Here is a 23304-nt window from a genome sequence, read left to right as displayed (position 1 = left end):
AACCCCTTCTCACTACAGCCCTTTGAATGGACCTCGTGTGCAGACAAGGACACAGCAGATTGGGAGGCTAACTCACCAATCAAGTAGCGCCGTCTCTTGAGATATGATGAGGATTAAAAGGCACCGCAAATAGTTAAGTGCCCATAAGTTGGCCTTATCTTAAGTGATTTTCAGATCACTATTAATTTTTAGTCTGGCTTTAGCCAACATCTTTTGAATGTAATACAATTATATAAATGTCTACGCATTTTTAGGGAGCCCTCTTCACTTATTGGTCTGTTGTCCCAGTCAATATTTTTCTTCTGCTCATTATAGTAGACAACCTGGGCAATCGGTGAGCCAACTACATTGACTAGCCACCTTAATCATGAACGACCGAATCCATCCCTTGCGAAATGTGCATATCCGCCCCCAAAAAAGTAGTCCCCTTCAACATCAAGGACTATTGTGGTAAGGAATGCGTTTCAATTTTTAGCCAATGCCAGTTTTATTTTTCACTGGCGAGGGCACAGCAGCTCTCCCACACTGCAACTGAGGCACATGCACCTCTTCATAAGCATGCACATAATTATTTAGAATTTTAAAAAATCTGAATATAGCCACTCATGCATGCTACATACACAAGCATGAGTGACAATCGTTTTACTTTAAGAAAAATCAAAGAATACTGCCTGTGCTTGAGCATGTGTGCACACATGGTACAATTTTCCGAACACTTTTTGTAATCAAATTTTACAATACTCATTACAAAGCAAAACAAGCATTGTCTAAGCCAATACTGACTTTGCAGAGCCTGTTTTTTTCCTTGCAGCCTGATGGGATCAGGTCTCAATGTTTAGCACCCTACTGTAGCCTGACCATCAGCTGCTGGTGTGCCACTCCGACTCGTACAACATAATATCACCACTACATGTGATGTGTTACTTTTGTAGATTGTTTGCTGTGTTGTTGCTTCTATGTCAGTGTGCTGTAACTTTATTAAAACAATTAGCGCAGCATTTAACCAAATCGCAGTCTATTTGTGTTGGAAACACAGCAGTATCCACACACCGATAATGTGAGATTGTAGTTCAGGCTAACATCTTTTTTTTCCAGGGGTGAAAGAGATCCATGCATTGGTATTCTCAAACCTAGTAGGCTGGAACAAGATGGCCGTTTAAGGTGGGGTCATGCAGAGGGTCTAAAGAGAGGTAGGTGGGCTATTCTCACCCAAGAACTGATTACAAACTTATCGCTGCTAAGTGACCCAATCCCAATCTCAGTTTTTCATCTAGGAGATCACTTAGCATGCAGCAACACACCATTGTAGATTGCTGTTCTTCAAAACCCTGCCCCCAATTCTTTCCCTCACATCCCCAGCAGAAAGACACACACAAAGATCATGTTTTACAAGCATGACAAATTTTACAAAGTGTTTTTTTCAAGTAGGTTTTCAGACCCATATTACAGTATGAAACAACATCTTCCTATATTTTTATACCAAACGCTTTCCCACCAGCTCTCTAAAGGCCCCTCCAAAGCTCTCACCAAATCCCTGCTTTAAGTGACCCTTCCCTTGCATTTCTCAAATAGCCACCCACATTCTGATGGTAACATATTAAGCAGTTTCAGGACATAAGAGGGTGGGTTTGACAGGACAAAGAGATTAGGCCTTGGTTTTCTTGGATCAGTGGTAGAACCTTGCACCAATTTCAGAGGGACACATTCAAGCCTTTGGCAGAGTATTAACACAAATAACAACACTTGCACTGACGAACAGTCACCTTTGCTCCACGCTGGTAATAGTTTTGCAAAGTACTCATTTGTTGAACATGTATTTCTATGGAACATATAGAAACTAGACCCTCAACAACTGTGCAAGGAGCAACGCAACATTATCCGTGCTGGCCCACAGGCATCGAAGAGCTTTAGAAAAAATCCTGTCAACACCCCAGGATTCTGTTGTGTTAGATTTTCAAGGTCATTTATTTTTTAATCTAATCCATACCCAGCCTCAAAACAAACGTGATTTTTCTTTATCTGGCCAGGTGTCCAAGAAGGGGTGTATGAGAATGTATCTACAGCACTGTACAATGCACCTCTTAACCAACACATGAAAATTCCTCCTCAACGCCAAGGAGATGATCTTGATGGGAAAAAAAGAAAAAAAAGCACCCTCTCCACTGGCGATATGAAGAGATAAAAAAAACGTACTCCAGCTCGGACACCCTTGCCCCTTTCCCAAATAAATACTCTAACTTCATAACCTAATCCAGGCACAGCATCCCCTTCATCATCATCACAAAATGAACAGAAGGTTTTAGACAGATGGCAGGAGAGGGCAGGCTTGTACGGTGGTTAGGAGGTTTATCGAATGGCAGTAGGACTGGGACAGAACTGCCTGTCCCTCATGTGGTGCGATTTTCCCAAACCAAATTGTCCCTTTCATTGGTACCGTTCTGTTGAGAAATGACCCAAACAAGTCTCAGTCCACAGTCAGATAAGGGGGAAATGACTTTAAGAACCGACAATGATCTGCCCGGAGCTCCTTCTTAGGCGAGGCGACCATTTCTTGGTGGTTGGGTGGCTAAATTGGACAGTCCTGCCCTTTAATTTAATCCAACGCTACATATTTGATCTTAAAATGAAGCACTCACCCTCACATTGAGAAAAATATGTCCGCTGTCTACACAAAACAAAGACATCCCTTTGCTCCTGGGCAGATCATCATACATTGGGACAGTGAATACTGAGGTCCTCCCACCCCCACCCTTGCAGAAATATGGTCTTCCCCCTTCTGGTGACTCTATTTTCCAGACGGTGGTTGGTATGGCTCCAGAAGGAGGCTGGAGAACGTGTTCACCTTTTCTGCACCCCGAACCTCGTGGGGAAGAAGGGGCAGCTTCACGATGTGAAAGTCTTCATAGAGATCCTCCATCTATGGGGAAGTAATCAGAGAGGACAAGATGTTGTGAGTGGCAGCAAAGACAGAATCTCCCCAACACCCCCTCCAACCCCAACCCCAATCATTTCTCGACTTTTGTCAACTTGAGGTCATTACCAGAAGGTAACCGCCATTTGGGTCATACTTCTTTTTGGGTTGGCCGCCACAAGCAAACCACCAATCTTCGCTGGTCTTTCCCCTCCCGCACATCTACTAGGAGAATGCCTGGGCAGGGGTTTCTTTAGTGCACACACCACCAGATTCATAAAGTCTAAACTTTAGAGATAAGGTAGTCCCCGTTCACTTGAGTGACTCGGAGATTACATAACATTTTTAAGTGGATTCTGGAAGGGAGAGAGAGCTGGCGCAGTTCTTTCAAGGCAGAGGAGATGAGCTCTAACTTTCTTTGGCTGGTGAGTAGTTGAACTGATGTGTGGAAAAGTGCTTTGATTGATGTTAATGAGGAATCTGGGAAACCAGTCAGTAATCCATTGACTCTGCCCTTTTGTGATAGGAGATCCCAAACCATGTACCAGAAGAAGTTCACAAGAGGGAGAAAACGCTGATTTTGCACAATGGTGTAACCCAAAACTAGACTGTTTGTAAAGTGATGGCAATAATGCAGAAACAAGCATTTACAATGCAACGGTCTCGGCATTGTTAAAGTTAGAGCTATTGGCATTGCTCATGACATTATTTTTGTTTATGTTTTTGTTTTTAAAACATTTAATAGGCGGCAGGGTGGGATGTAGTATGGTGTATAGTAATCTTCTGGATGTCCTTTAGTGGCGAGTAGTCTGGAAACAGAGTATATAGTGTGGCTGTTCAAAAAGAGGCAGGCAAGGTGCAGAGTAGACTTCTGTAGTACTTTCAGCTTTCTTATCAACTGTGCACTGATCACTGACACCCTATATTAGCAGATGAAATTGTGGCATGCTCCAGACTAGAGAAGAAATGCAAACCACCTGGACTGTTTCCTCAATTGAATTTTATGTTGGTGTTTGCCCATAACTTTGCTGTGCGCGTGGTTTCAGATTGTGGGCTGCGTGCAAGTCACTAACAAAAGCTTTATTTTATGTACAACTCTTACTTCCTGTAAGAAACATACGTGAAGACATTTTTTGGGGCTGAGGAAACACATGCAGGGCAGACACCAGTCATGTGACGTATTTGACTAGGCAATTACCCCTTTTTGCAAGTCTACACTCAATCACAGCACAGAATGACTAGCAATGTCTGAGGCAGGAACTTTGTACATATTTACCTACTGAAATGTTATTGAGCTGCTGTGTTTCTTCCAACGGGTAATCGAGTCCCTCACACAGCCTATGTTGACCAACTAGTTACAGCATAGGTAGGTTTGCTTTTCCATACATTTATAGCGGTCTGGCATAACCTATTTGTGTATGGACTGCGCACAAAGCAACAAGCGTCAGCAGTGGCAAAATGTTAAACGAAACTTAAGACACGTTATTGTGGGGCCGTAATTTATTTCCTCCAACATCCATGTGGCAGATCTAAGCACGATCTGGAATAGATTGATAAGTGTGTAATAGATACAACAGGGGGACCACAGACCCCCCTCGAGTTCTCAAGAAAACGGGAGACTCAATATCGTGCATTACTGAAGAGGTACTCAAATATCAGACAGCTTGTAAGGGTTGATGTAGCAGAACTCGGGGTTTTCAACACTACACTGAAAACGTTTATTGTACACGTTAACTGTTTGCATTGCTTGCAGTGTACTGCAAGGTCCACTTAAAATGCAACTCCGGCTGTATCTTAAACTGTTTGTGACATTAGCCAGAGATGCAGCTATCACTGGACTGGCCTCCTCGTTACCAGCCACATTTCTCAGCTCAGTGTGCGCACACATCATGAAAGCACAAACTGACTCTCAATGGCGCCTTTGCACTCAAGAGGCTCACTTCGGAGATTGTACACCATCCTAAACGGATGCTTTATAAAAATGTAAAGCTTGCGGCAAAAAAACAGGAAAACCGTGAGGTACTGTGGTTTTATGGATATTCCCCTTTCATTCACGATCACCGCGATGGTAACAATCCTAACTTTTCTTATTAATGTTCAGAACAGCGCTGGTTTTAAATGAGATGACGTGTGCAATGGTTTTTAATAAAAAGGCACAATACAACCGTGGTGCTGTAAAGGACAGGTAACAGCAGACTCAAGACTTCATAGCACTTTACTTCTCGGGCGGTACTTTATGACAGTCAAATACCGTGGATCGTTCAGCATACACTTCAAGATTTGACGTGCACCTCATCTACACCCGACTCCATTTTAAATCGTATTAAAATCGTGGATGGTAACCTTGTAATAGGTTTACGGTGTTCCTGTCGCTGAACTTGTCTTTCATACACGTTTTTCAAGTTTAAAGCTGTAAATGGTGTGTAACTTTACATTTTAAGATCTGAAACGCACTTCAAATTCTCCTCGGTATCCTTATGCAGTTTGGGAGGACTGCTAACGTGTAAGGGGGCCTGTGATTTGTTCCACCTCAGCCAATTCTAGTGTGCCGCTCAGAATTCCGAAGCTCGGATTGGCTGCGGTGTATTTACATGCCTCTGTCCGTGCAGTCGTCCGAAAGCGTGTCCTTTGCCGCCGCTCAGATTAAAGTGACCTGGCAGCCTGAGTTGGCTGTGTCCATTTCTATCCCATGAGGAGTGTTGATTACGCATATGCTAGGCTTGGCAGCTGCCGCATGTTCTTTAAGGGTACAAAGGAAAAGGAAGGGGAGCGGGAAGTAGGGCTTCCCGAACAACGGGAGGAAGGGGCCGTCGCAAGTAGACAGACAGCAGAGGCAGCAGTTACACGAGGAAGATAGCTCAAAAGGACACACTTTTGTAAAGTTCTGCAACAAACAAAGAAGTAGCACCTATAAACAAGTCAGAGCAACACGCATCGCGCAAAAGTGAAACCGCAATGCAAAAGTATACAGACGGCTCACTTTGCTAAAGCCGAATGGAAAGAGAAAAGCAAATCAATGACCGGTGGCAGACGAGACAAACAAACAAGGAAAATACCTTAGAAATAACGCACAACTGCAAAACAAGATCCTCACAGCCAGAGAACAATCGTCACAGCTAGAGAACAGCAAAACAATGGCGGATGGAAGCTCCGAAACTTTTTCGGATTCGGGGGCGTGTTCCTGCTGTTCTAAAAGGGCGTGGCTAAAAAGTGGAAAGAACAGCAAGGAACACGCCCCCGAATCTGAAAAAGACGGAGCCTATTTGGAGGGACGGCTCTCTCCTCCAATGGCGGGCCTCCGTTTAGGAAGCCAGCCAATGGAGGAGAGGCAAAAAGAGAGGCGGGCTAAGGAGCCACTCTAGGAAACATTAAATCTCGACTTCCGGTTCTGCCTTCGGCAGACCGGTAGTCCTCGACCTAAAAAATAAGCATGTTTGGAAAAGGCGCGAAAGGGAGTGGGAGAAAATAAATAGGTTGGGTTATGCAATAGCATACAAGGGTTTCGACTGGGACTCTCCCCGTTCTTCCATTGATATTAAGGTCAAGGATAAGTCTTGACATGAGAAAGTCCAACATTGTCAAACTGGAACGTCAAAATAATATCACAGCATTAAAACTGTATGAAAATACAGAAACTCAGAACAGAAGGAAGCTGAAGTAAAAAACACAATAGCCTAGCTCCCAGTCAAGCTGGACTGGGTCTCTCCTCAAGTTGAAAAGTGCCAGTGTGACTGTAGTTAAGTGCCATTACTGCCTGGTTTTGGAAGCTGTTGCACTGTGTAAGATAGCCTCAACTTGGTGATAGTCATGAACTTTACCAGTGTGTGATATCTATGCCGTTCACTGAATCAGATTTGGGTGTACAATACTGCATCATCCTATGTGGTCCTTTGGAACCCGGTAACCCCAGCGCTGTAACCTTCAACTTGGAGGCTTAGTGATGGAGTAAGGCTCTTTCTGCACCATCATAGTCATTCAAACTGAGCCTCTCAGCAGAGCACCAATATGATCTGAGCATCACTTTTGCCTTAGAACAAGCGTACTGACCATCCTTAGAAGAATGGGCAAGGTCATTCGCAATAGCTTCTTTGACTTCCTGCCTAGAGATTAGTGCAACTTGCGGGGCAATTCTGGGTGCTCAGGTACAGGAGAAGGGTTTGTGCACAGATGGGTCATCAAAGAAGGAAGCCCTAGCCAATACTGACAAAAGTAAATCTTCTGTGTTCTTCCCCCATTGGCTTCCTATGTATGCACTGATATGTCGTGTCTGTGAATGAACCAGTCTCTTTGGTTCAACTGTGCGTCCTCACTCCCCCAACTGATAACTGCCAAGTAGTTTCAGTAACCTGGTCTGTAAATACACACACTTCTTGTGCTTTACAGATGTGAGCTTCCGAGCAATAAGGAAAGGCCTAGAGCAGTAACACCAGAGTTATACAATAATTTCCCCTGTAACCATGTTTGTAGCCTGTAGTACAGTAGATTCACATGCTCTTCATATATACACACATGTATACTCCTGCCATCTAGTGTTGTGTCAGGACATGTGCAACTTGTTTACCTCTAAGTTGTTTTCACATTACAAGACCAGCTGTGCCTCAACCCTTGGTCCACAATGCCCCAGGACCAAGACTACACATTGTTTTCCTCTCAGCAGATGAGTAGTGTGAGTGAAGTGCAGTATCAAAGACAGTGTGAACTGTGCTTTGCAGAACCTGATGAAGTTGAAAGGAGAAACATATATGATCCTAAATAGCTTCTGAGGTGGGGGGTGGGCTCTTGTGAATCTACAGCACTACATGTTACACAGTAACATTTTCAATTAGTAGCAAGAGTGGCTGTTGAGACACATGCTCTGCAAAGATTATTAATTAGTTTCTCCCCAAGGCAGTAGCTAGTGAGCAGACGATGCAGATGTTTGAAACAACGTTCTCAATGTAGTATGGCTAACTAAAGCCTACTTGTAGACGTAAATGTCCACACAGTAGATTTTGTTGTTGACCAAGTGGCAGCTTTATAGAGGTCTGCTAAAGGTATGGTTCCCAAAAAGGCCATAGTGGTGCTTTTCTTATGTGTGGCATGAGCATTTGTGGGCACATGCAGAGTGCCCTTGGCTTTGGCATGCCAGGTGTGAATGTCATTGGCAAGCCACTCCCTAATATAAGCTTTTGACATGGGGTGTTCCAATGTGAGGCATGTCTTTTTTGCAGATGGACTTGGTTTTGTCAAGACCATACCAGTGCCCTCTTAAAATCTAATGTGTAATGCCCTCTATGCTACAGAGTCTGGGTGCAGGAAGAAGGTGAGCAGTTCAATAGTTTGATTGACATGAATGTAGAGACGCCTTAAGTAGGAATTTGGGGTTAGTTCTAAGGACTAGCCTATGCTTATGAACATTGATAAAGGGTTCGTCTGTGAACATTGCCTGTAACCCACTGTCTGTTGTAAAGAGGTGATGGCCCTCAAAGAGCAGAACTAAGTCACAGGAATTTAGTGGTTAAAGGTGGACCTAATAGTCGTATGAGAACCACATTTAAGTCCCAAACTGAGGCATTCTGGGAGATATGACTCCCGAGGCCCTGTATGAAGGCTTTAATGGTAGGGGTTTTAAAGAGGAATGAATGTTATCCATTTTGCGTGCATGTTGCAACTGAAGCTAAATGTAAACAGATCACAGTGTACGTTAATCTGGCTTTCTGCAAATGTAAAAGATAGCATGTAATGTCATGCACGAAGACATTAAGGGGGTCTATGTGCTAGTAAATGCAGTAGTGGACAAACTGTTTCCACTTGGTTGTATAACAAGCATGCATGGAAAGTTTACATGCTTCATGCAGGATTTACATGCAATTCTCTGGAAGTTTGAGGTAACCAAACTCTAGGACCATAGGTGCCAGATGGCTAGAATCAATTGCCTTGGGTCTGGATACTCGAAGTGAACCTGTTGTAGATTATGGGGTCAGGCCTGAGGGCAGTTTCTTGTGTGGGCTCACGGACATCTCAGAGAGCATGGCGGTCCAGTGTTGCCTGGTCCTAGACGGTGCCACTAGGATGAGGGTCATGGCAAATTAAATCATTTTCCTCACCACATGCAGGATGAGAGGGAGAAGCAGAAAAGCGTACGCAAATATCCAGTTCACTTACAGTACATTGCCCATAGACTAGGGGTTTGGGTACCTGGAGGCAAAGTTTTAGCATTTAGTGATTTTCGGGGGGGGGGGGGGGGGGGGTTGACGAAAAGATCAATATGGTCCCCGTAGCATCTTACTTGTGCCTAGGTCATAGGTGTTCTATGTTCCAGATTTCAGGAGAGTGGTTGACTGAGGAGAGTCTGTTGTCAGTTGGTAAGATGGAAAATTGTGTCCTGTTTCTTGAATGAATCTTTTTTTTGGACCTTATGCTCTCTCAGTTTGTGGGTTAATTTGGGAGCCTTACTACAATTTGGCAACGAGGATGCAATACAAACGTGTACAATGCACAGTGGAATCTGTAAAAATTCATAACTACTTTGCGGCAGTTCGCTTCCACAAGCAACTTTGGGGAGGAGGGGAGATTACAGATGAGCAAATAAGAGACCAATTCGTGTTGATGTGTGCGAATGACAAATTCAGGGAAGATCTGTGGTTGAAAGGAGATCATAAACTCAGTGAGGTGGTGCTAGTGGCAAAACAAATTGAACATTAGCAGGCATGTGTTGTGGAATTATGTCAAAATTCTACTAAAACAACTGAGCTGCAAGTGGTAAATGCTGTTCATTCCAAACCAGTTGTGGTATCCAAAAATAGATACTTGCAAAAAAACATAAAGGAGCGTGTTTTTAGAAGTGGTAATGTGGGGCTTTGGGCCAACAGCAATGATTGTCCTGCTCTCAAGTGTGAATGCAGTATTTGTGTGTGGGGGGGGGTAGGACATTATGCTAAGTTTTGCAAGAGTGGCTCGAGCTTTAAAACTGCAGATAAGGATCAAGGAAAAACAAATCGAGTAAATGTGGTAGATGAACCTTTCTTGTTGCATGTTCTGAGACTGCCAATGAAGTGAGTGGAGATGTTGAGCATCCTACAGATGTAGTTTTGGTGAATGATGATGATGTTGAAATGATGATGGATTCAGGCGCGCATTTGACATTAATATTGGATGGGATGTTTGAAAAATACTATATAGACATGGTTGAGTTGTTCAAACCGGATGTTAAACCTTTCTCTTATGGGGATAAACCCATAGAGTTGGTTGGCTATTTTAAGGGGCATTTCAGTTTGAAAGTGAAATGAACCGGATGGTAAGGTTATGTTCTTGTTGGTGATACCATTTTGAGCTGGCACCACGAGGCATTGTTGGGTATAACGCTAAATCCCAATGGCAATCCCAAACTTCAAGTCAAAGCTAATTGTGTCAATGATTTTCCTGAGCATCTATTGTGTGAATTTCCCTCTGTTTTTTCATCCAAAATAGGGTGTTTGAAAAACTACTTGCATGACACAAAACTCAAACCTAGTGTCATTCTCTTTTCTTGCAAAGCGAGCATATTCTTAATTGTGTGAGAGAAGCAGTCAAGCAGGAATTAGATAGGCTCTGTGGTGAGATTGTGATTGAACAGATGGAGGCGACAGAGTGGTTAGCCCCCATTGTAGTACCTCAGGTTATGCATTGATTTGAGAGTGTTAAATAAAAGAGTAATTGAAGACAGATTTCCTCCTCTGAACCTGATGGAGAGTATGCTTTCAGGTGCCAAGTGGTTCACCACTTCTGGATCTCACCACAGCGTATCATCAGGTTAGGCGTACGGAGCGTTCAAAGGATTTTACTTCATTTATAATGCCTTTTGGTATTTTCAAGTTTAACCGCATGACTTTTTGTCTGTGTTCAGCAGCCTCAGTATTTCAGAGACTGATGACAAGAATGTCTGGTGACATGGAAGGAGTCCTATTTTTTTTTCAGGACGATATTTTTTTTATATTTGGATGTGACAAGGAGCAGCATTTGGGAAGGGTCAGGAAAGTACTTACTATTTTGAATGAGAATGGGGATACACTCAAAGGCTAAGAAGTGTAATTTTGCCAGAGAAGAGATCGAGTACTAGGGTCATGTTATATCAGTCAGAGGTGTTCGACCTAAAGAGGATTTGGTAAATACTATTCTTAATGTGTCGAGACCAGAAAGGAAGGAAGATGTACAAACGTTTTTGGGAATGGCAGAGTTTTTTTTATACTTGTTTTGTACCAAATTTTGCAGGCAGGACTTGTGCTTTGAGAGGTTTGTTGAGGAAGGGGATCGATTTTAGTTTGTGTGATCTATCGGAATTTTTTTTCCCGGAAATTAAGGCAAGTCTGCAGGCAGCTCAGAATTTAAGTTACTTCATCCCAGGAATGTTGTTCTATACAGATGCCAGAGTCAAAGGCGTTTGAGCAGTTCTGAAGCAGGTTCAGATTAATGAAGTGGTCATCATCGCCTTTGCCTGTAGGGCTCTGAGAGGGTCAGAGTCACGGTATTCCACCATTGAGAATGATGGACCGGCTGTGTATTGGTCTATAGAAAATTAAGACGTTCTTGTGGGTACAAAGATTCAAGGTGTATACCAATCATAAACCATTACATGACATTTCTGTTTCCAGTCGCATTTACAAATGGGTTGTCTCGTTGCAAGATTTCCAATTTAAAGTGGTATATGTGCCTGGAGCGTTGAACAAAACAGTTGATTATGTTTCTAGATTAGCAGTGTCGGAGGGTGAGAGATCTGAATGGAAGATTGGTGGGTAGATGAAGACATTTAAGTGTGTAAGGTGAAAGAGGGGTGCATCTTGGAAACTGAATAGTTAGTTGAATTAAGCAAGGACAGACTGTTGTGTAGTGTGCAAGATAGAGTTCTCAGGGGAGGACCCTGGGATGTATCCAATGAAGGTGAGAAGGTATTTTGCAGGGTGAAAGAGGAGTTGTCTGTGAATAATGGATTGGTTATGAGAAATTTGAGATTGGTACCTCCGGAAAATGTGAGGAGACGTTTGACAGATCTAGCGCATATTGAACATCTCAGAATGATTAAGAAGACAAAAGAAAGGTGGAGAGGTGATTACTGGTAGCCAGGAATGCATCTCCAGGTGGAACATATTGTAAGAGAATGTGTGGAGTGTTCTGTAAGTGAAAGACCAAAAAAGTAAGACCGCCCCCTATGGTTTGAAGAAAGGTTCTAGCAGCACCATGACATATTAGGGCCTTTATGTGTGGGGGTCATGGCCTATTTATTTATTGGTGCTTATGGATATATTCTCCCGATAGCCTGAGGTTGCTGTTGAGTCAGAAATTACGATGGCATCTGTAATTAAGTTACTGGAAGAAATGTTCAGTCGAGAGAGTAAACGAGGAGCAATGCTTACGGATAATGGTGTTTGGTTCACTTCAAGTACAATGGAAAGATTCTTACGTGAAAGGGGTATTCTACACAAGAAGCGTTCACTTTACAATCCAAACTAATGGCATGGTGGAGAAATTCAATAGAACCTTCCAGGAGGGTTTACAACTGGCTAGAATGAGTGAAAAAGATTGGAAGGAGGAGTTATTGAGATAGATGAGACTAAGCTACCACTGGCCAGTCTCATTTGAGTCGTTTTACAGGAGATGACTCAGTTCGATGACTTGTCCATTTTGGGTCAAGAAAAATGTTTGTCCGGATGAATTTGAGTGGTTGGAACGCAGTTGAAAGTTGATGGATGAGTATGTGGTAAGGGAGGAGGGTAAACAAGCGCAAAGGAAACAACCTGCATAAAGGGGTTGTGGATGTAAAGGTGCGAGTTGGAGATGTGGTGGTTAAGCACCCGGGAGCATGCTGTAACACACTTTCTAAGTTCACCAAGCCGTTTAAGATTGTGCAATTGTTTACAAATGCAGTGAAGTTAGAAAATGGTCGCATTTGGAATCTTAGACAGGTTGTTGTGATCACTTGATCACATTGGGTGACGTAATGAGGGTGAGATTTGCAGTTTTTACATGGTTTCTCATTGAAATGGGGTTTACCTGTTTATTGATGCATGGTTATCAAATCATATGCTATTATTAGATCTATGTTTTGCTGCGATTCATTTTTTTATATTTGAAATATTGTACCTCTCATCTGTTGTATGATATTGAGGTGTTCCCTGGTGTTCCTTTCCCTTGTTTTTTCCCTCTGCCTCCTTCCTTGTCTTCTGTGATAACATTTGTAATGTTTGGGGCAGGATGTGTGGCATCTTACTTGTGCCTAGGTCATAGGTGTTTTATGTTCCAGATTCCATGAGGGTGGCTAACTGAGGAGAGGCTCGTGTCAGTTGGCTAGCCAGGGGCTTCCCCAGCTCCCGAGGCCCCCACCCTGGTTTCCCTGAAATGTCGATCGGCGCGTACGTTGCGCTGACGTCATTCGAGTGAAACCGAAACTGAAATGAGCCAAGAGGCTCATTTCAGTTTCCCTTTCTACGTGCTCAGGGGGCTATCTCAGCCCCCTGAGCACATAGAAAGACGGGAGAGGTATCGTTGGAAAGGGGAGAATCTCCCTTTTCCAATGGTACCCCTCCCCAGTGGATCCCCACAGGAGGGCGATCCCCAAGCAGGGATCCACCCGCTAGACACCAGGGAGGGGGGAGCGGCCCCTTGGGCAAGGGCCTTTGCTCCCCCCAGATTATTTTGGCAACATTTAGTCTTCTTGCCCCCCCTGGGGGGCAGATGGGGCAGTAGCCCCCAATCTGCCCGCCCCGGGGGGGGCAAAAAGCCCACTAGACACCAGGGAATTTTTTTACAAGTAAAAATAGGGGTGGGGGCTGCCCAAAACGGGCAGGCCTATGCCCCCACCCCACCACCCCAATTATTACAGTCTTTCTGCCCCCCCCCCCCCCGGGGGCAGATGGGGCTTGGCCCGTAATCTGCCCCTTCGGGGGGGCAGAAAGCCCACTAAACACCAGGGATTTGTTTTTAGTTTTTTTTAGGGTGGGGACTGCTCGAAATGGGCACGCCAATGCCCCCACCCACCCGCCACCATTACAGCCTTCGGGCATTGGCCCCTAATCTGCCCCTTCTCGGGGGCGGAAAGCCCACTAGACACCAGGGATTTTTTTAGAAAGTAAAAATAAGGGTGGGGGCTGCCCAAAACGGGAATGCCCATGCCCCCACCACCCCCTGCAATCATTACAGTCTTTCTGCCCCCCCCCAGGGCCTTGCGCAAAAAAAATCCCTGGTGGATAGGAGGCAGTCAAGTCACCCCATCCTGGATTCCCCTGGGTGTCTAGTTTTTAAAAATGTATAGGTTTGCTAGGTTTCCCTAGGTGCCGGCAGAGCTATGGTTAAAAAACTACAGCTAGGCGCCTTGCTGAAAAAGGGTAATTTTTCATTGTGAAAATGTGGTGCGTTCACGTTGGGTTTTGAGCAATTTCCTGTTGTGGGTACTATGCCTACCCATACAAGTGAGGTACCATTATTATCGGGAGACTTAGGGTAATTCAGATTTGTAAAGGAACTGTTATTACCTATTGACTTTCGATGCATTTCTGCCTTCCAAATGAAAGACATTGTGTAAAAAAGAAGTCATTTAAAAAAGTGACTTGATAATTCTCATGCTAGTATGGGTATTCCCAATTTCGGAAATGTGCAAATATCTACTGTTACTAAACTCTATATTTTGTTCCCATTTCAGAAATACATAGTTTTCTTTCATACCGATTTTTCCATGTACACATTTTTACAGAATAATTACTATATACCCGGTACATAATAAAAAACCATTGCAAGTAGCTGCTCAGTTTTGGCTCTGGGTTCGTTGGGTTCTTGGTGAACCTACAAGTCCTATATATCCCCACAACCAGTAATGTCCAGCGGATGTAACAGTATATTGCTTTCAAAGAGCTGTCATAATTAGAAGAAGTTACAGATGAAAACGTTGACACAAAAGGCTGTTTTTTGCTTTTGTAACCATTTCTACCATTAACTGGAAGGAGTTCGAAAGCACAAAAAATAGCAAAAATAGCAAAAATAGGCTATGTCCCAGAAAAATGCGAAAACTGTGTAAAAAATGTTGGGTTTCTGACAAAAGTCTGGTATCCCCTAAAAGCTGGGAAAAAGGGGATTTCAGCCCCACAAACCCTTTGATAACATTTGCAGGGAAAAACCCAGATGCTTTCATTTGCAGCCCGTTTTTCCCCCAAAAAACAAAATTTTGCTGTATTTTGGCTCATTTCTGTGACCCCTCCAGGGGAATCCACAAACCCCGAGTACCTTTAGAATCCCCATGATGTTGGAAGAAAAGGACGCAAATTTGGCGTGGATACCTTATGTGGTCAAAAAGTTACAGGGGCCTCAGCGCGCACTACCCCAAATAGCCAAAAAAAGGCGTGGCACAGTAGGGGGAAAAGGTCTGACAGCGTAGGGGTTAATATGACACCCCTAATGTGGTGGGGTCCAGGTGCCCTAAGTAGTCATGTGGTTAAGGTGACCCTGCTACCATGGGAGTGAGGTGTCTGTGGTAATGGTCACCTGCAGAAGCGGTTTGCGAAAAGGTCTACCGAATAACAGTTTTTTTCTGTTCCACCAGAGAAGATTGCACTCAGTTCTGGACTTGACCAACACTAGATGCTCCTAGTGAACATCCACTTGTGAACATTGTCTCACAAAGCATTCTTGTGGTGGATGCATGTGAAGCTTGGTGTGTGTGGCACTAAGCCATCATTTCCAATAATCTCATTACCTTTCTTACAGTAAGAGAACATCTACTCTGAAAAACAGGCAGCAACTTTTGGAATGCATTACCCTCACTTGGTTGAGGTATGTTTTCCATGTGACAACGTTCAGGATGGACTATAAGAAGGGTTGGATGTGCTGGGGATAAAAGTGGAATTTTGATGCATGTGAAAAAATGGAAAACCAAAAACTGTGAAACCACAATGAAGAATTCTGAATCCTGGAAAACCACATTTTTAGAAAAGACAGTTTTATTGAAACACAAATAAATAAAAAATTAAAGGAACCATTTTAAAGTAAAGATAATTTAAGTACAACATTACATTGAACTTGAGTGGAGTTTAGGGGTAGTGAAGGTTTTTGGGGTTCAGAGATATGTGATTTTTAAGAGTTGAAGGTTTTTAAGGGTCAGCGATGGGTGGCATTTAGGGATGTTGAGGAATATTTTAGGGATCAGGAATGGGTGGATTTTAACGGCAAATGTTTTTTTGGGTTCACAGATATGGGGAGGTTAGAGTGAGGGGCTTATAGGGTTCAGGGATGGGTAGTGTGTAGGGCTGGTGAGTTTAGGAGTGGTGAAAGGTTTATAGGGTTCAGTGGTGGGTGATCTTAGGGATGGTGAGAAGATTTGAGGGGTCAGGCATGGGTATTGAGGGGTTTTAAGCTTTCATGGATGGGTAGGGTTTACACGTAGAAAGGCGTTTTTAGGGTTCAGAAATAGCTGGAGTTTAGGGGGTAGTGAAGGTTTTAGGGCTCAGGGATGGGTGGAAAGAGCTTTCAGGGTTGAAGGCAGGGCCTGATAGATTGAGGAATCAAAAGTAGCCCTGGCAAAATTGGTCAAACTAACCCTGCCCCCTTCATCTCCTCAAGCAACCTCTCTTTCCATCAATCCATTCTCTCTGCCCGTCTCTCCTCTCCCTCACTGATCACTTTATCTACCTTCCACCTCCCTCCCTCTCTTGAACCCTCCCTATGCCTGCTGCAATTAACCTTCGCGAGCTGGATGAAAGTGTAAAAAGGCACCAGGAGTGGGCACTGAGCTTTCACAACCAGCCTCCAAGGTATAGGAACGGTGAGGGGTATTTAGGGGCCAGGGATGGATAGTGTTTAGGCATTGTGCGGTGGTCAGAAATAGTCAATGTTTAAAGGTGGTAAGGGGTTAGCAAATTAAAATGATCCAAATTAATTGTTTGACAATGTAAAAAGATAAACATCTAAAAAGTAAATAACTGAAATAAATACCGCAGACAAAAACGTTTCTGAAAGTAAGACATGCAGGCATTGTACTTACACCTCAATAAATAAGCATACAAAAGCCAATAAGTTAAATACAAAAAAGCAAAGACATTCTATGAATTGGCTTCTATGTAATGGGAAATACAATCCATCCTACAAATATCCATGAAACCGTTTAGGTGAAATTATTTCTCAATAATTGTTTTCCATAAAATTGTATTTCTATAAGAATCACGTACAACCAACATTTTTGGGCACTGATGATGAAACCTAGCCTTTGGCACAAGAATACCACTGTGAGTGTTTCCTATGAATAGCTCTCTGCTGCCACTCTTGATCAGCCAATTGCCTAACTAATGAAAGATGTGAGCAGAGTTTTAGTGCAGATGAGCTGCCACCACTGCCAAAAACTTTGACACAACCCTTGGGAATGTAGTATCTTCGAACTGGCAGAACTTTGAACTGGTAGTGTTGTCCACTTACCACAAACTGCAGATACTGATAGTGGGTTGGACTTATGGGGATATGGAAGTAGTGTGTGTCTTAAGCCGAATGCCAATAGGAAGTCAAATCGACAGAAGCAGGATGAGATCCTGCAGGGTAATAATATGAAATGACTTCAACAGGATGCATTGATTTTACAGGCTGAGGTATACGACTGGCTGTAGAGACCCATCCTTCTTGGGAAAGAAGAAGTAAAAGGATTACACCATCGCCATGTTGGTATTGAGGGCACCAGCTTGATGGCACCCATGGCTAGGAGCACCTGCATTTTCTCTTGAGCAGCTGGGGATGGTCACTGCTGAGGAGGTGGTGCAGTGGTGGTGTGGAACTCTAGAAGTAACCCTGTTGAACTACTGACAGCAGCCATTTATCACAGGCAATGCTCTCCCACTGGGGAGGAAATACCTCATTCCTTCGACAGGTGTTGTGTGGTCATGGGAATTGGATAGAGTCACTATTTGAGGCAGGGGCACCACAATTGGAGACACCTCTCCAGTTGCCCCTGTATCTACCTTGGCCAAATGTCTTGGAAGGCTGTGTGTCCTGGAAGGATTGCTGTTGCTTTTGGTAGCCTCCATCTGGGTAGATAAAGGTGGCACGCCCATCTGGTCTAGTGCTTATGAAAAGTAGAGTTGGGTGTAGCGATCTGAAGGGCACCCATTGCTTAAGCTGTTTGTGTCCTACTTAATCTTTTCTACCATCTCGTCGACCGAATAGCCGAAAATATTCTCCCCATCAAAGGTCACATTAATTGTACATCTGGCCAGTGGTCCGAAATCCTGAATCACGCATGCTGCTGCACGACTAAACTGGTGTTTATTCCCCGGGAGGTGGTATCCACAGCATCCAATGCGTACCTTATATTTGTGCTGCAAGATACCTTGCCCTCAGCTACAAGTTTCTGGCTTCTTTGCCTGTGGACCTCGGGGAATTGTTAGATAAGCAACTCCATTTCCTCCCAATGTTGGAGATCATTTGGGAAAGTAAGCTGACAGAGCTGGCGTTTCACCAGTTAGTAGTTTCCCAACCGCCACACGCTTTCCTGCAGCGTCAATCCTCTTGCTTTCCTTCTGGGGTGGAGGTGGAGCATCCTCGCTGTGTGAACTATGAGCGACTTTAAGGAACCTGGCCTTGTATGCGTACTGGATCATCATTGGCTAAAATGCACTTTCTTCTCCACCCATGGAGTACCCACCATATCTTTTACTGGTTCTTTAAAGTTGTGGCAGATTTTTCCATGCCTTTGAGCATAGCGCAGCATTAAAGGTGGCTCTGGGGGTCGAGCGGTGTCCACTGGAGGAGCTGGACTAGAAGGTTGGACCCTTTTGATTATGACTTTGGGGTTCGGTGCCCATCTCTCCCTCAGGAACAGTTCTCTGTCTCAGCTTGTAGATGCAGGAGGGGGGAGGTGGGGGAGGATGTCGAACTGGCTGGGATCGACCTTTTTGTGTCTCAGGAGGAAACGGGGTCCTGGATGTGTTCCTGGTCTTCAGTCCCCAGGGCTTTGTGGCTGGACGCTCTACTAACTTGTGCTTGGATTCTGAGGCTTCAGAGGATAAAATCTCCAAGCGTTATCCGTCTTGCACAAGACGTAGGCCGGATGGGCCAGCTTCTCCCTCTGTGCCAAAAATGTTCTCCTGCTTGAAGAAATTTGGGTTTTCAGACAACTGTTCTTTGCTGTACCCTGTGATGCCCCTAGTGCTTCTTCATTCAGTATCAAAGGGCCTTCTTGCAAAAGAATGCCTTACAGGCAAAGCAGCAGGTCTTGTTGTGCTTTGGTGACAAGCACAGTTTACACAACCAGTGTTGTTGTGAACAGGGGTACTTAGAATTGCACCTAGGGCTGAACAGCACCCCCTGCCCCTCGCCCCCACTTAAACTCTGGAATGCACCCTGAAATTCCTAGGTGTCGCACCGATGCAGGTCGCAGCTGTGGGATTCAGGTTCCAGTCCGGCAAAAAGTCTTGAGGTGCGGTGCATCAAAAAACGTCAAGTTGCCTAAATGAAATACTTACAGCTGCTGCAGAAGAAGTCTCCAACAGTTTACTGGTCGCTGGAGTCAAACTTCCAACAGATGGCTGCAAAGATCCCTTAGCAAAAGACTTTGTCCCGGAGATGGCATGCGAAAGTCCTAACCCGATAGCGAAAGAAAATAATCTGAGTCTTTCTCCGGGTACATTGTGGACCAAAGGTGGATTTGCAACAGATCTTGTGTCTCGAAAACAACTTCAAAGAAATCCGATCTCAGCTCTATAGGGCAGGAGTATGCAGAGCCCATGTATCTATAGCCACACATGATACAAACCTTCCGTTTCTAGTCTTAGCCTTTGTATGTCTGACCAGATATTATGTATACACAAATAGTTGATTATTCGTTGTGATCTTATGTCACCCAAGCCTGCTGCTTATGCTCACCTGGTCCAGATACTTGGATTGGATTTTGTGCCGAGCCTCACACATGCGACATGGCCTATCTGTCTCGGGGAAGACCAGCTGGTTCACGATGATGTTGTGCGTGTCAATCTTGCATTTGGCAAGCTCTTGGATTAGTCGCTCCGTCTCATAGAGGGACAGGAACTCGGCAATGCACACACAAATGAAGGTGGTCTGCTCCTGTTGGAGAAGAGGGAGCAAAATCAATGTAGGAGGATAATGCACATAGAATGAAGCTCTGCTGCTTAAGGATGAAATAAAAACAAGGATGACTAATGGTGGGGGGTGGGTGGCTAGGGAGTAGATTCATTTCAGTGGGTGAGCACATGGATGAAGGCAGTTTTTACTAGCGGGAGAGCCTTAAGGACAGTCACTACAAGAGGGAGTCAACTGATGGGGGTGGCGCTTTCCAAAGGAGGGCAGAGTCAGCAATCTATGTAGGGAGGATGGACAGTATAAGCAGTTACAAACATATTCTTGAAGTGACGTGAGAGCATGTGGGGGCAGATAGGGCCACAGAGCAGGCCAAGTTCTTCACAGCACCTACAAGCCATGTAAGTAGCCGAGTGCAAAAACCAAAAGCATTCACTCGCAGATAAAGACAAAGCCCACTTAACCCTGACAAACAAAGGGCAACTGAAAACTAAAAAAAAAAAAAATCCATAGAAATACCTAAACTGTGAAGAAAGTGGAGGGCTTCACTTGCAAGGTTGTTACCAGATGACTTTTTGTAATACAGTGGGTGATGTCTTTCAGGGCAAGGGCCAGGTGTGGTATTAGGGATGGGAGGGAACAGGATGGCAGGGTAGCCAAAACGAAATTATCAGGGTATGCAAATTGGCTCCTGCATGGATAGGGGTTGGGAGTTTCACTTTGGAAGGGGAGGGTCAATGCTTAATACACCCCCTGCAAGACCAGTGTGCACCTTGCAAGTGACATGCTCAAATATTGTCACGGTCCAGAGGTCCATAAAACGAGTATCCCCGGTAACAAATGATCACAATTCTTGGAGACCACTAGATTTTACAACCCTATATAAATATAATAACACCATTCTGTTGCAGCAACTTGACAAAGTAGCGTGTTATGCTCAAGAAAGGGTGCATGTTCATGTACTGAATAATGGTCAACAAGTATTGGTAATCATCCAATGTATCCCCTGTAACTCCCTCATCATTTTGTTTCATGTCCTCTAGTAAAGTCTGGACAACCTAATTTTCCTAATAATATTCTAGACTAGGGAGAGTTCACTTGCATGTACTAGTAAAACAAACTAACTTCACCAGACAGACCAAGGTTCAAATAATATTGCGTCTTTATATGTATCATCATTCTTCACTTCTGCCCTTCTGAAATGCTGTCTCTCTGTTGTGTAATTTAATGGTAATCAATCATTGGAAGGATTAAAGGCGGAGTCTCCCTGGGATTCAGACTAGTGATCTGTAGATCACTGTATATCTCGATGTTTAAGGTATACCTCGCTGAGCCATTCTGCTCACATGATAGCAGGTGGCTCTGAAACAGAAACAGAGCTGGAGTAGGGTCAGCTAACAGCCAGGAATGTGTGAAAGACTATTCTCCGGTGCTACTAGCTTTTCAGGCTGCTGTACCTGGGAGTGTTAAGAGTTTGAATAGGAGGAGAGACAGTCTTGTTATGAAGCGGTTAGACCAGAACTCTAAAATTAGAGCGTCCCTGCTTGAGTAAGTTGCAAAATCCTTTCCAATTGCCTTTGCCTCTGTTCGCTTCTGCATCTAAAAAAACCTATGAGCTCTCAGAAGTGGGCTGAAGACCAGTAATAAGCACCTACAAACAAAATAAAATAAACATTGTCCAGCCTGGCATGCGTATACCAAGGATGCCCAAGAGCCGAGCAGGCTGGATCCATGCCACCTTTTCAGGATGACTATTATGTATTTTATTTCCAGCCAGGTTCCTTGTATGTAAAGCTATTTTATGTGGATATAATGAGAATCGGACCTAGATTTGGCTCTCATGGAACTATGTTGGATTCCTACGGCCAAGGTAATTCGGGTTGGAGTAGCACACTATATACGGACGCAGTGGACCATTTATTTAAACAAACTGATCAGGACGAGTTGGCCGAGCGGTTAAGGCGATGGACTGCTAACTGGTTAAAAAAAAAAAAAGTGACCGGGCCAGCAAGGCTAGTTTGACTTGTCCTACGTTTGCAGAGTGATTCAGCAATATAAGAAGATTAGTAGAAAATGCTTACCGGATCTTTGAACTGCTCACTGACTGAGCGGATGACAGGTAAAGTCTCTTCCAGCTTGGATGCCAGCTGATCTGCATTCATATCCCCCAGACCCAGCATGTTACACATCTGGGGAAACAGAACAGCCATAAATAGGAATTACATTAATTTTTTTATTTGTGGGTTTCATTGGTGATGCACAACTTTGTTAGGCGCAGAGGGAAGAAACTGTCAAAATTGGGGCAAAGTGTACTAAACTAAAATAAGAGTGAAACAAACAGTGGAAATGCAAACACTATACAAATCCACACAGATTGTATCAAAGTATTAACATCTTAAGCTTTGGTGGCCACTAGGTGTCACTGGGTCGTCACTGTGATTTTGAGACCAGGCCCTGGTGTCACCCCTGTGCCCGTCTGTCCCTCAAGACCAGGGCTACTGGAATTATGCGATTGTGGGCCATGGAGATTTTTGCATAATTATAGATTTGCCACATAATCCATCATCTGCAGCATAATCTGCAGATTTTAACAACAAAAAAGTGGAAGGCCCTTTGCAAAGCTGGACTGGTCTGCTTTCTGTTGCATATTGCTATATTTGGATATTAAACTACTATTAATGAAGTGCCACCAAAGCCCACGGAGTGTTACTAAGTTTAAAAATGAAGAAAAGATGAAGTAATACTATTAGAGAATGTGCTGCATTATGCCGCATAATTTGCGTTTTCTCCCCACATAATTTGTCCCTCTCCTGCCGCATAATTCCAGTGGCCCTGCTCAAGACATCAGCCAATGATTACTGTGCTTGAACACAGTTGCCAGCTCTACTCTCAGGGACTTTATCCAGAGCCACAATATGACTGCACACAGTGTGTCGCTGCTGTAAGAGTTTGTTCCTAGAACGTCCTCCGACACTACAATACTTTAGCTAGCTGCAGTGTGTCAAAACTGCAAAATTCACCCCGGTTAACTATCAAGAGTTCTCTGAACATACTCCAATTGAGGAAAGAGCCAACAACGCACCTCTTAAAATAACACTGTCAAGGGGGACACAGGGTTAACATTGCTCAAATGTCACTGGTGATAAGAGCATGTTGTGAAACATAAATGACAATAAAAGATGGTGGTAATAAATTAACACACATCACGATGCACTGACAGTCGAACACTGCTCCCTGAACCCAGCAATCTCACCAATCGCTTGACTGTACCTTTGCTTTCACTTATAAAGTACACTGCCTGGCCTTTATGTTTGTCCTAGACAAATACCACTTATGTACATATTCTCAGCAGAGGCTATTTGCTTCTCCTGAACCTC

The 23304-nt window shown here is 44.0% G+C and overlaps 1 protein-coding gene across 1 annotated transcript in view; it reads right to left on the bottom strand.

Annotated features, from left to right (window-relative positions):
* Window positions 1-1382: 1382 nt before the first annotated feature.
* The window catches only part of GET3 (guided entry of tail-anchored proteins factor 3, ATPase), a 43858-nt gene continuing 21936 nt past the window's right edge, over window positions 1383-23304 (bottom strand). Inside the window, exons 5-7 of the mRNA XM_085654466.1 lie at window positions 22009-22116; window positions 19757-19954; window positions 1383-2917 (exon numbers count right to left, since the gene is read on the bottom strand). Of these exons, the coding sequence (XP_085510592.1) occupies window positions 2786-2917; window positions 19757-19954; window positions 22009-22116 (438 nt within the window). The 3' untranslated portion in view covers window positions 1383-2785. The remainder of the gene's footprint in view (window positions 2918-19756; window positions 19955-22008; window positions 22117-23304) is intronic.

The sequence above is a fragment of the Triturus cristatus genome, chromosome 4_1 (assembly GCF_964204655.1).
Source record: "Triturus cristatus chromosome 4_1, aTriCri1.1, whole genome shotgun sequence".
NCBI lineage: Eukaryota > Metazoa > Chordata > Amphibia > Caudata > Salamandridae > Triturus > Triturus cristatus.
Note: the sequence above shows the minus strand (reverse complement) of the source record. Positions and strands in the feature narration are given on the sequence as shown.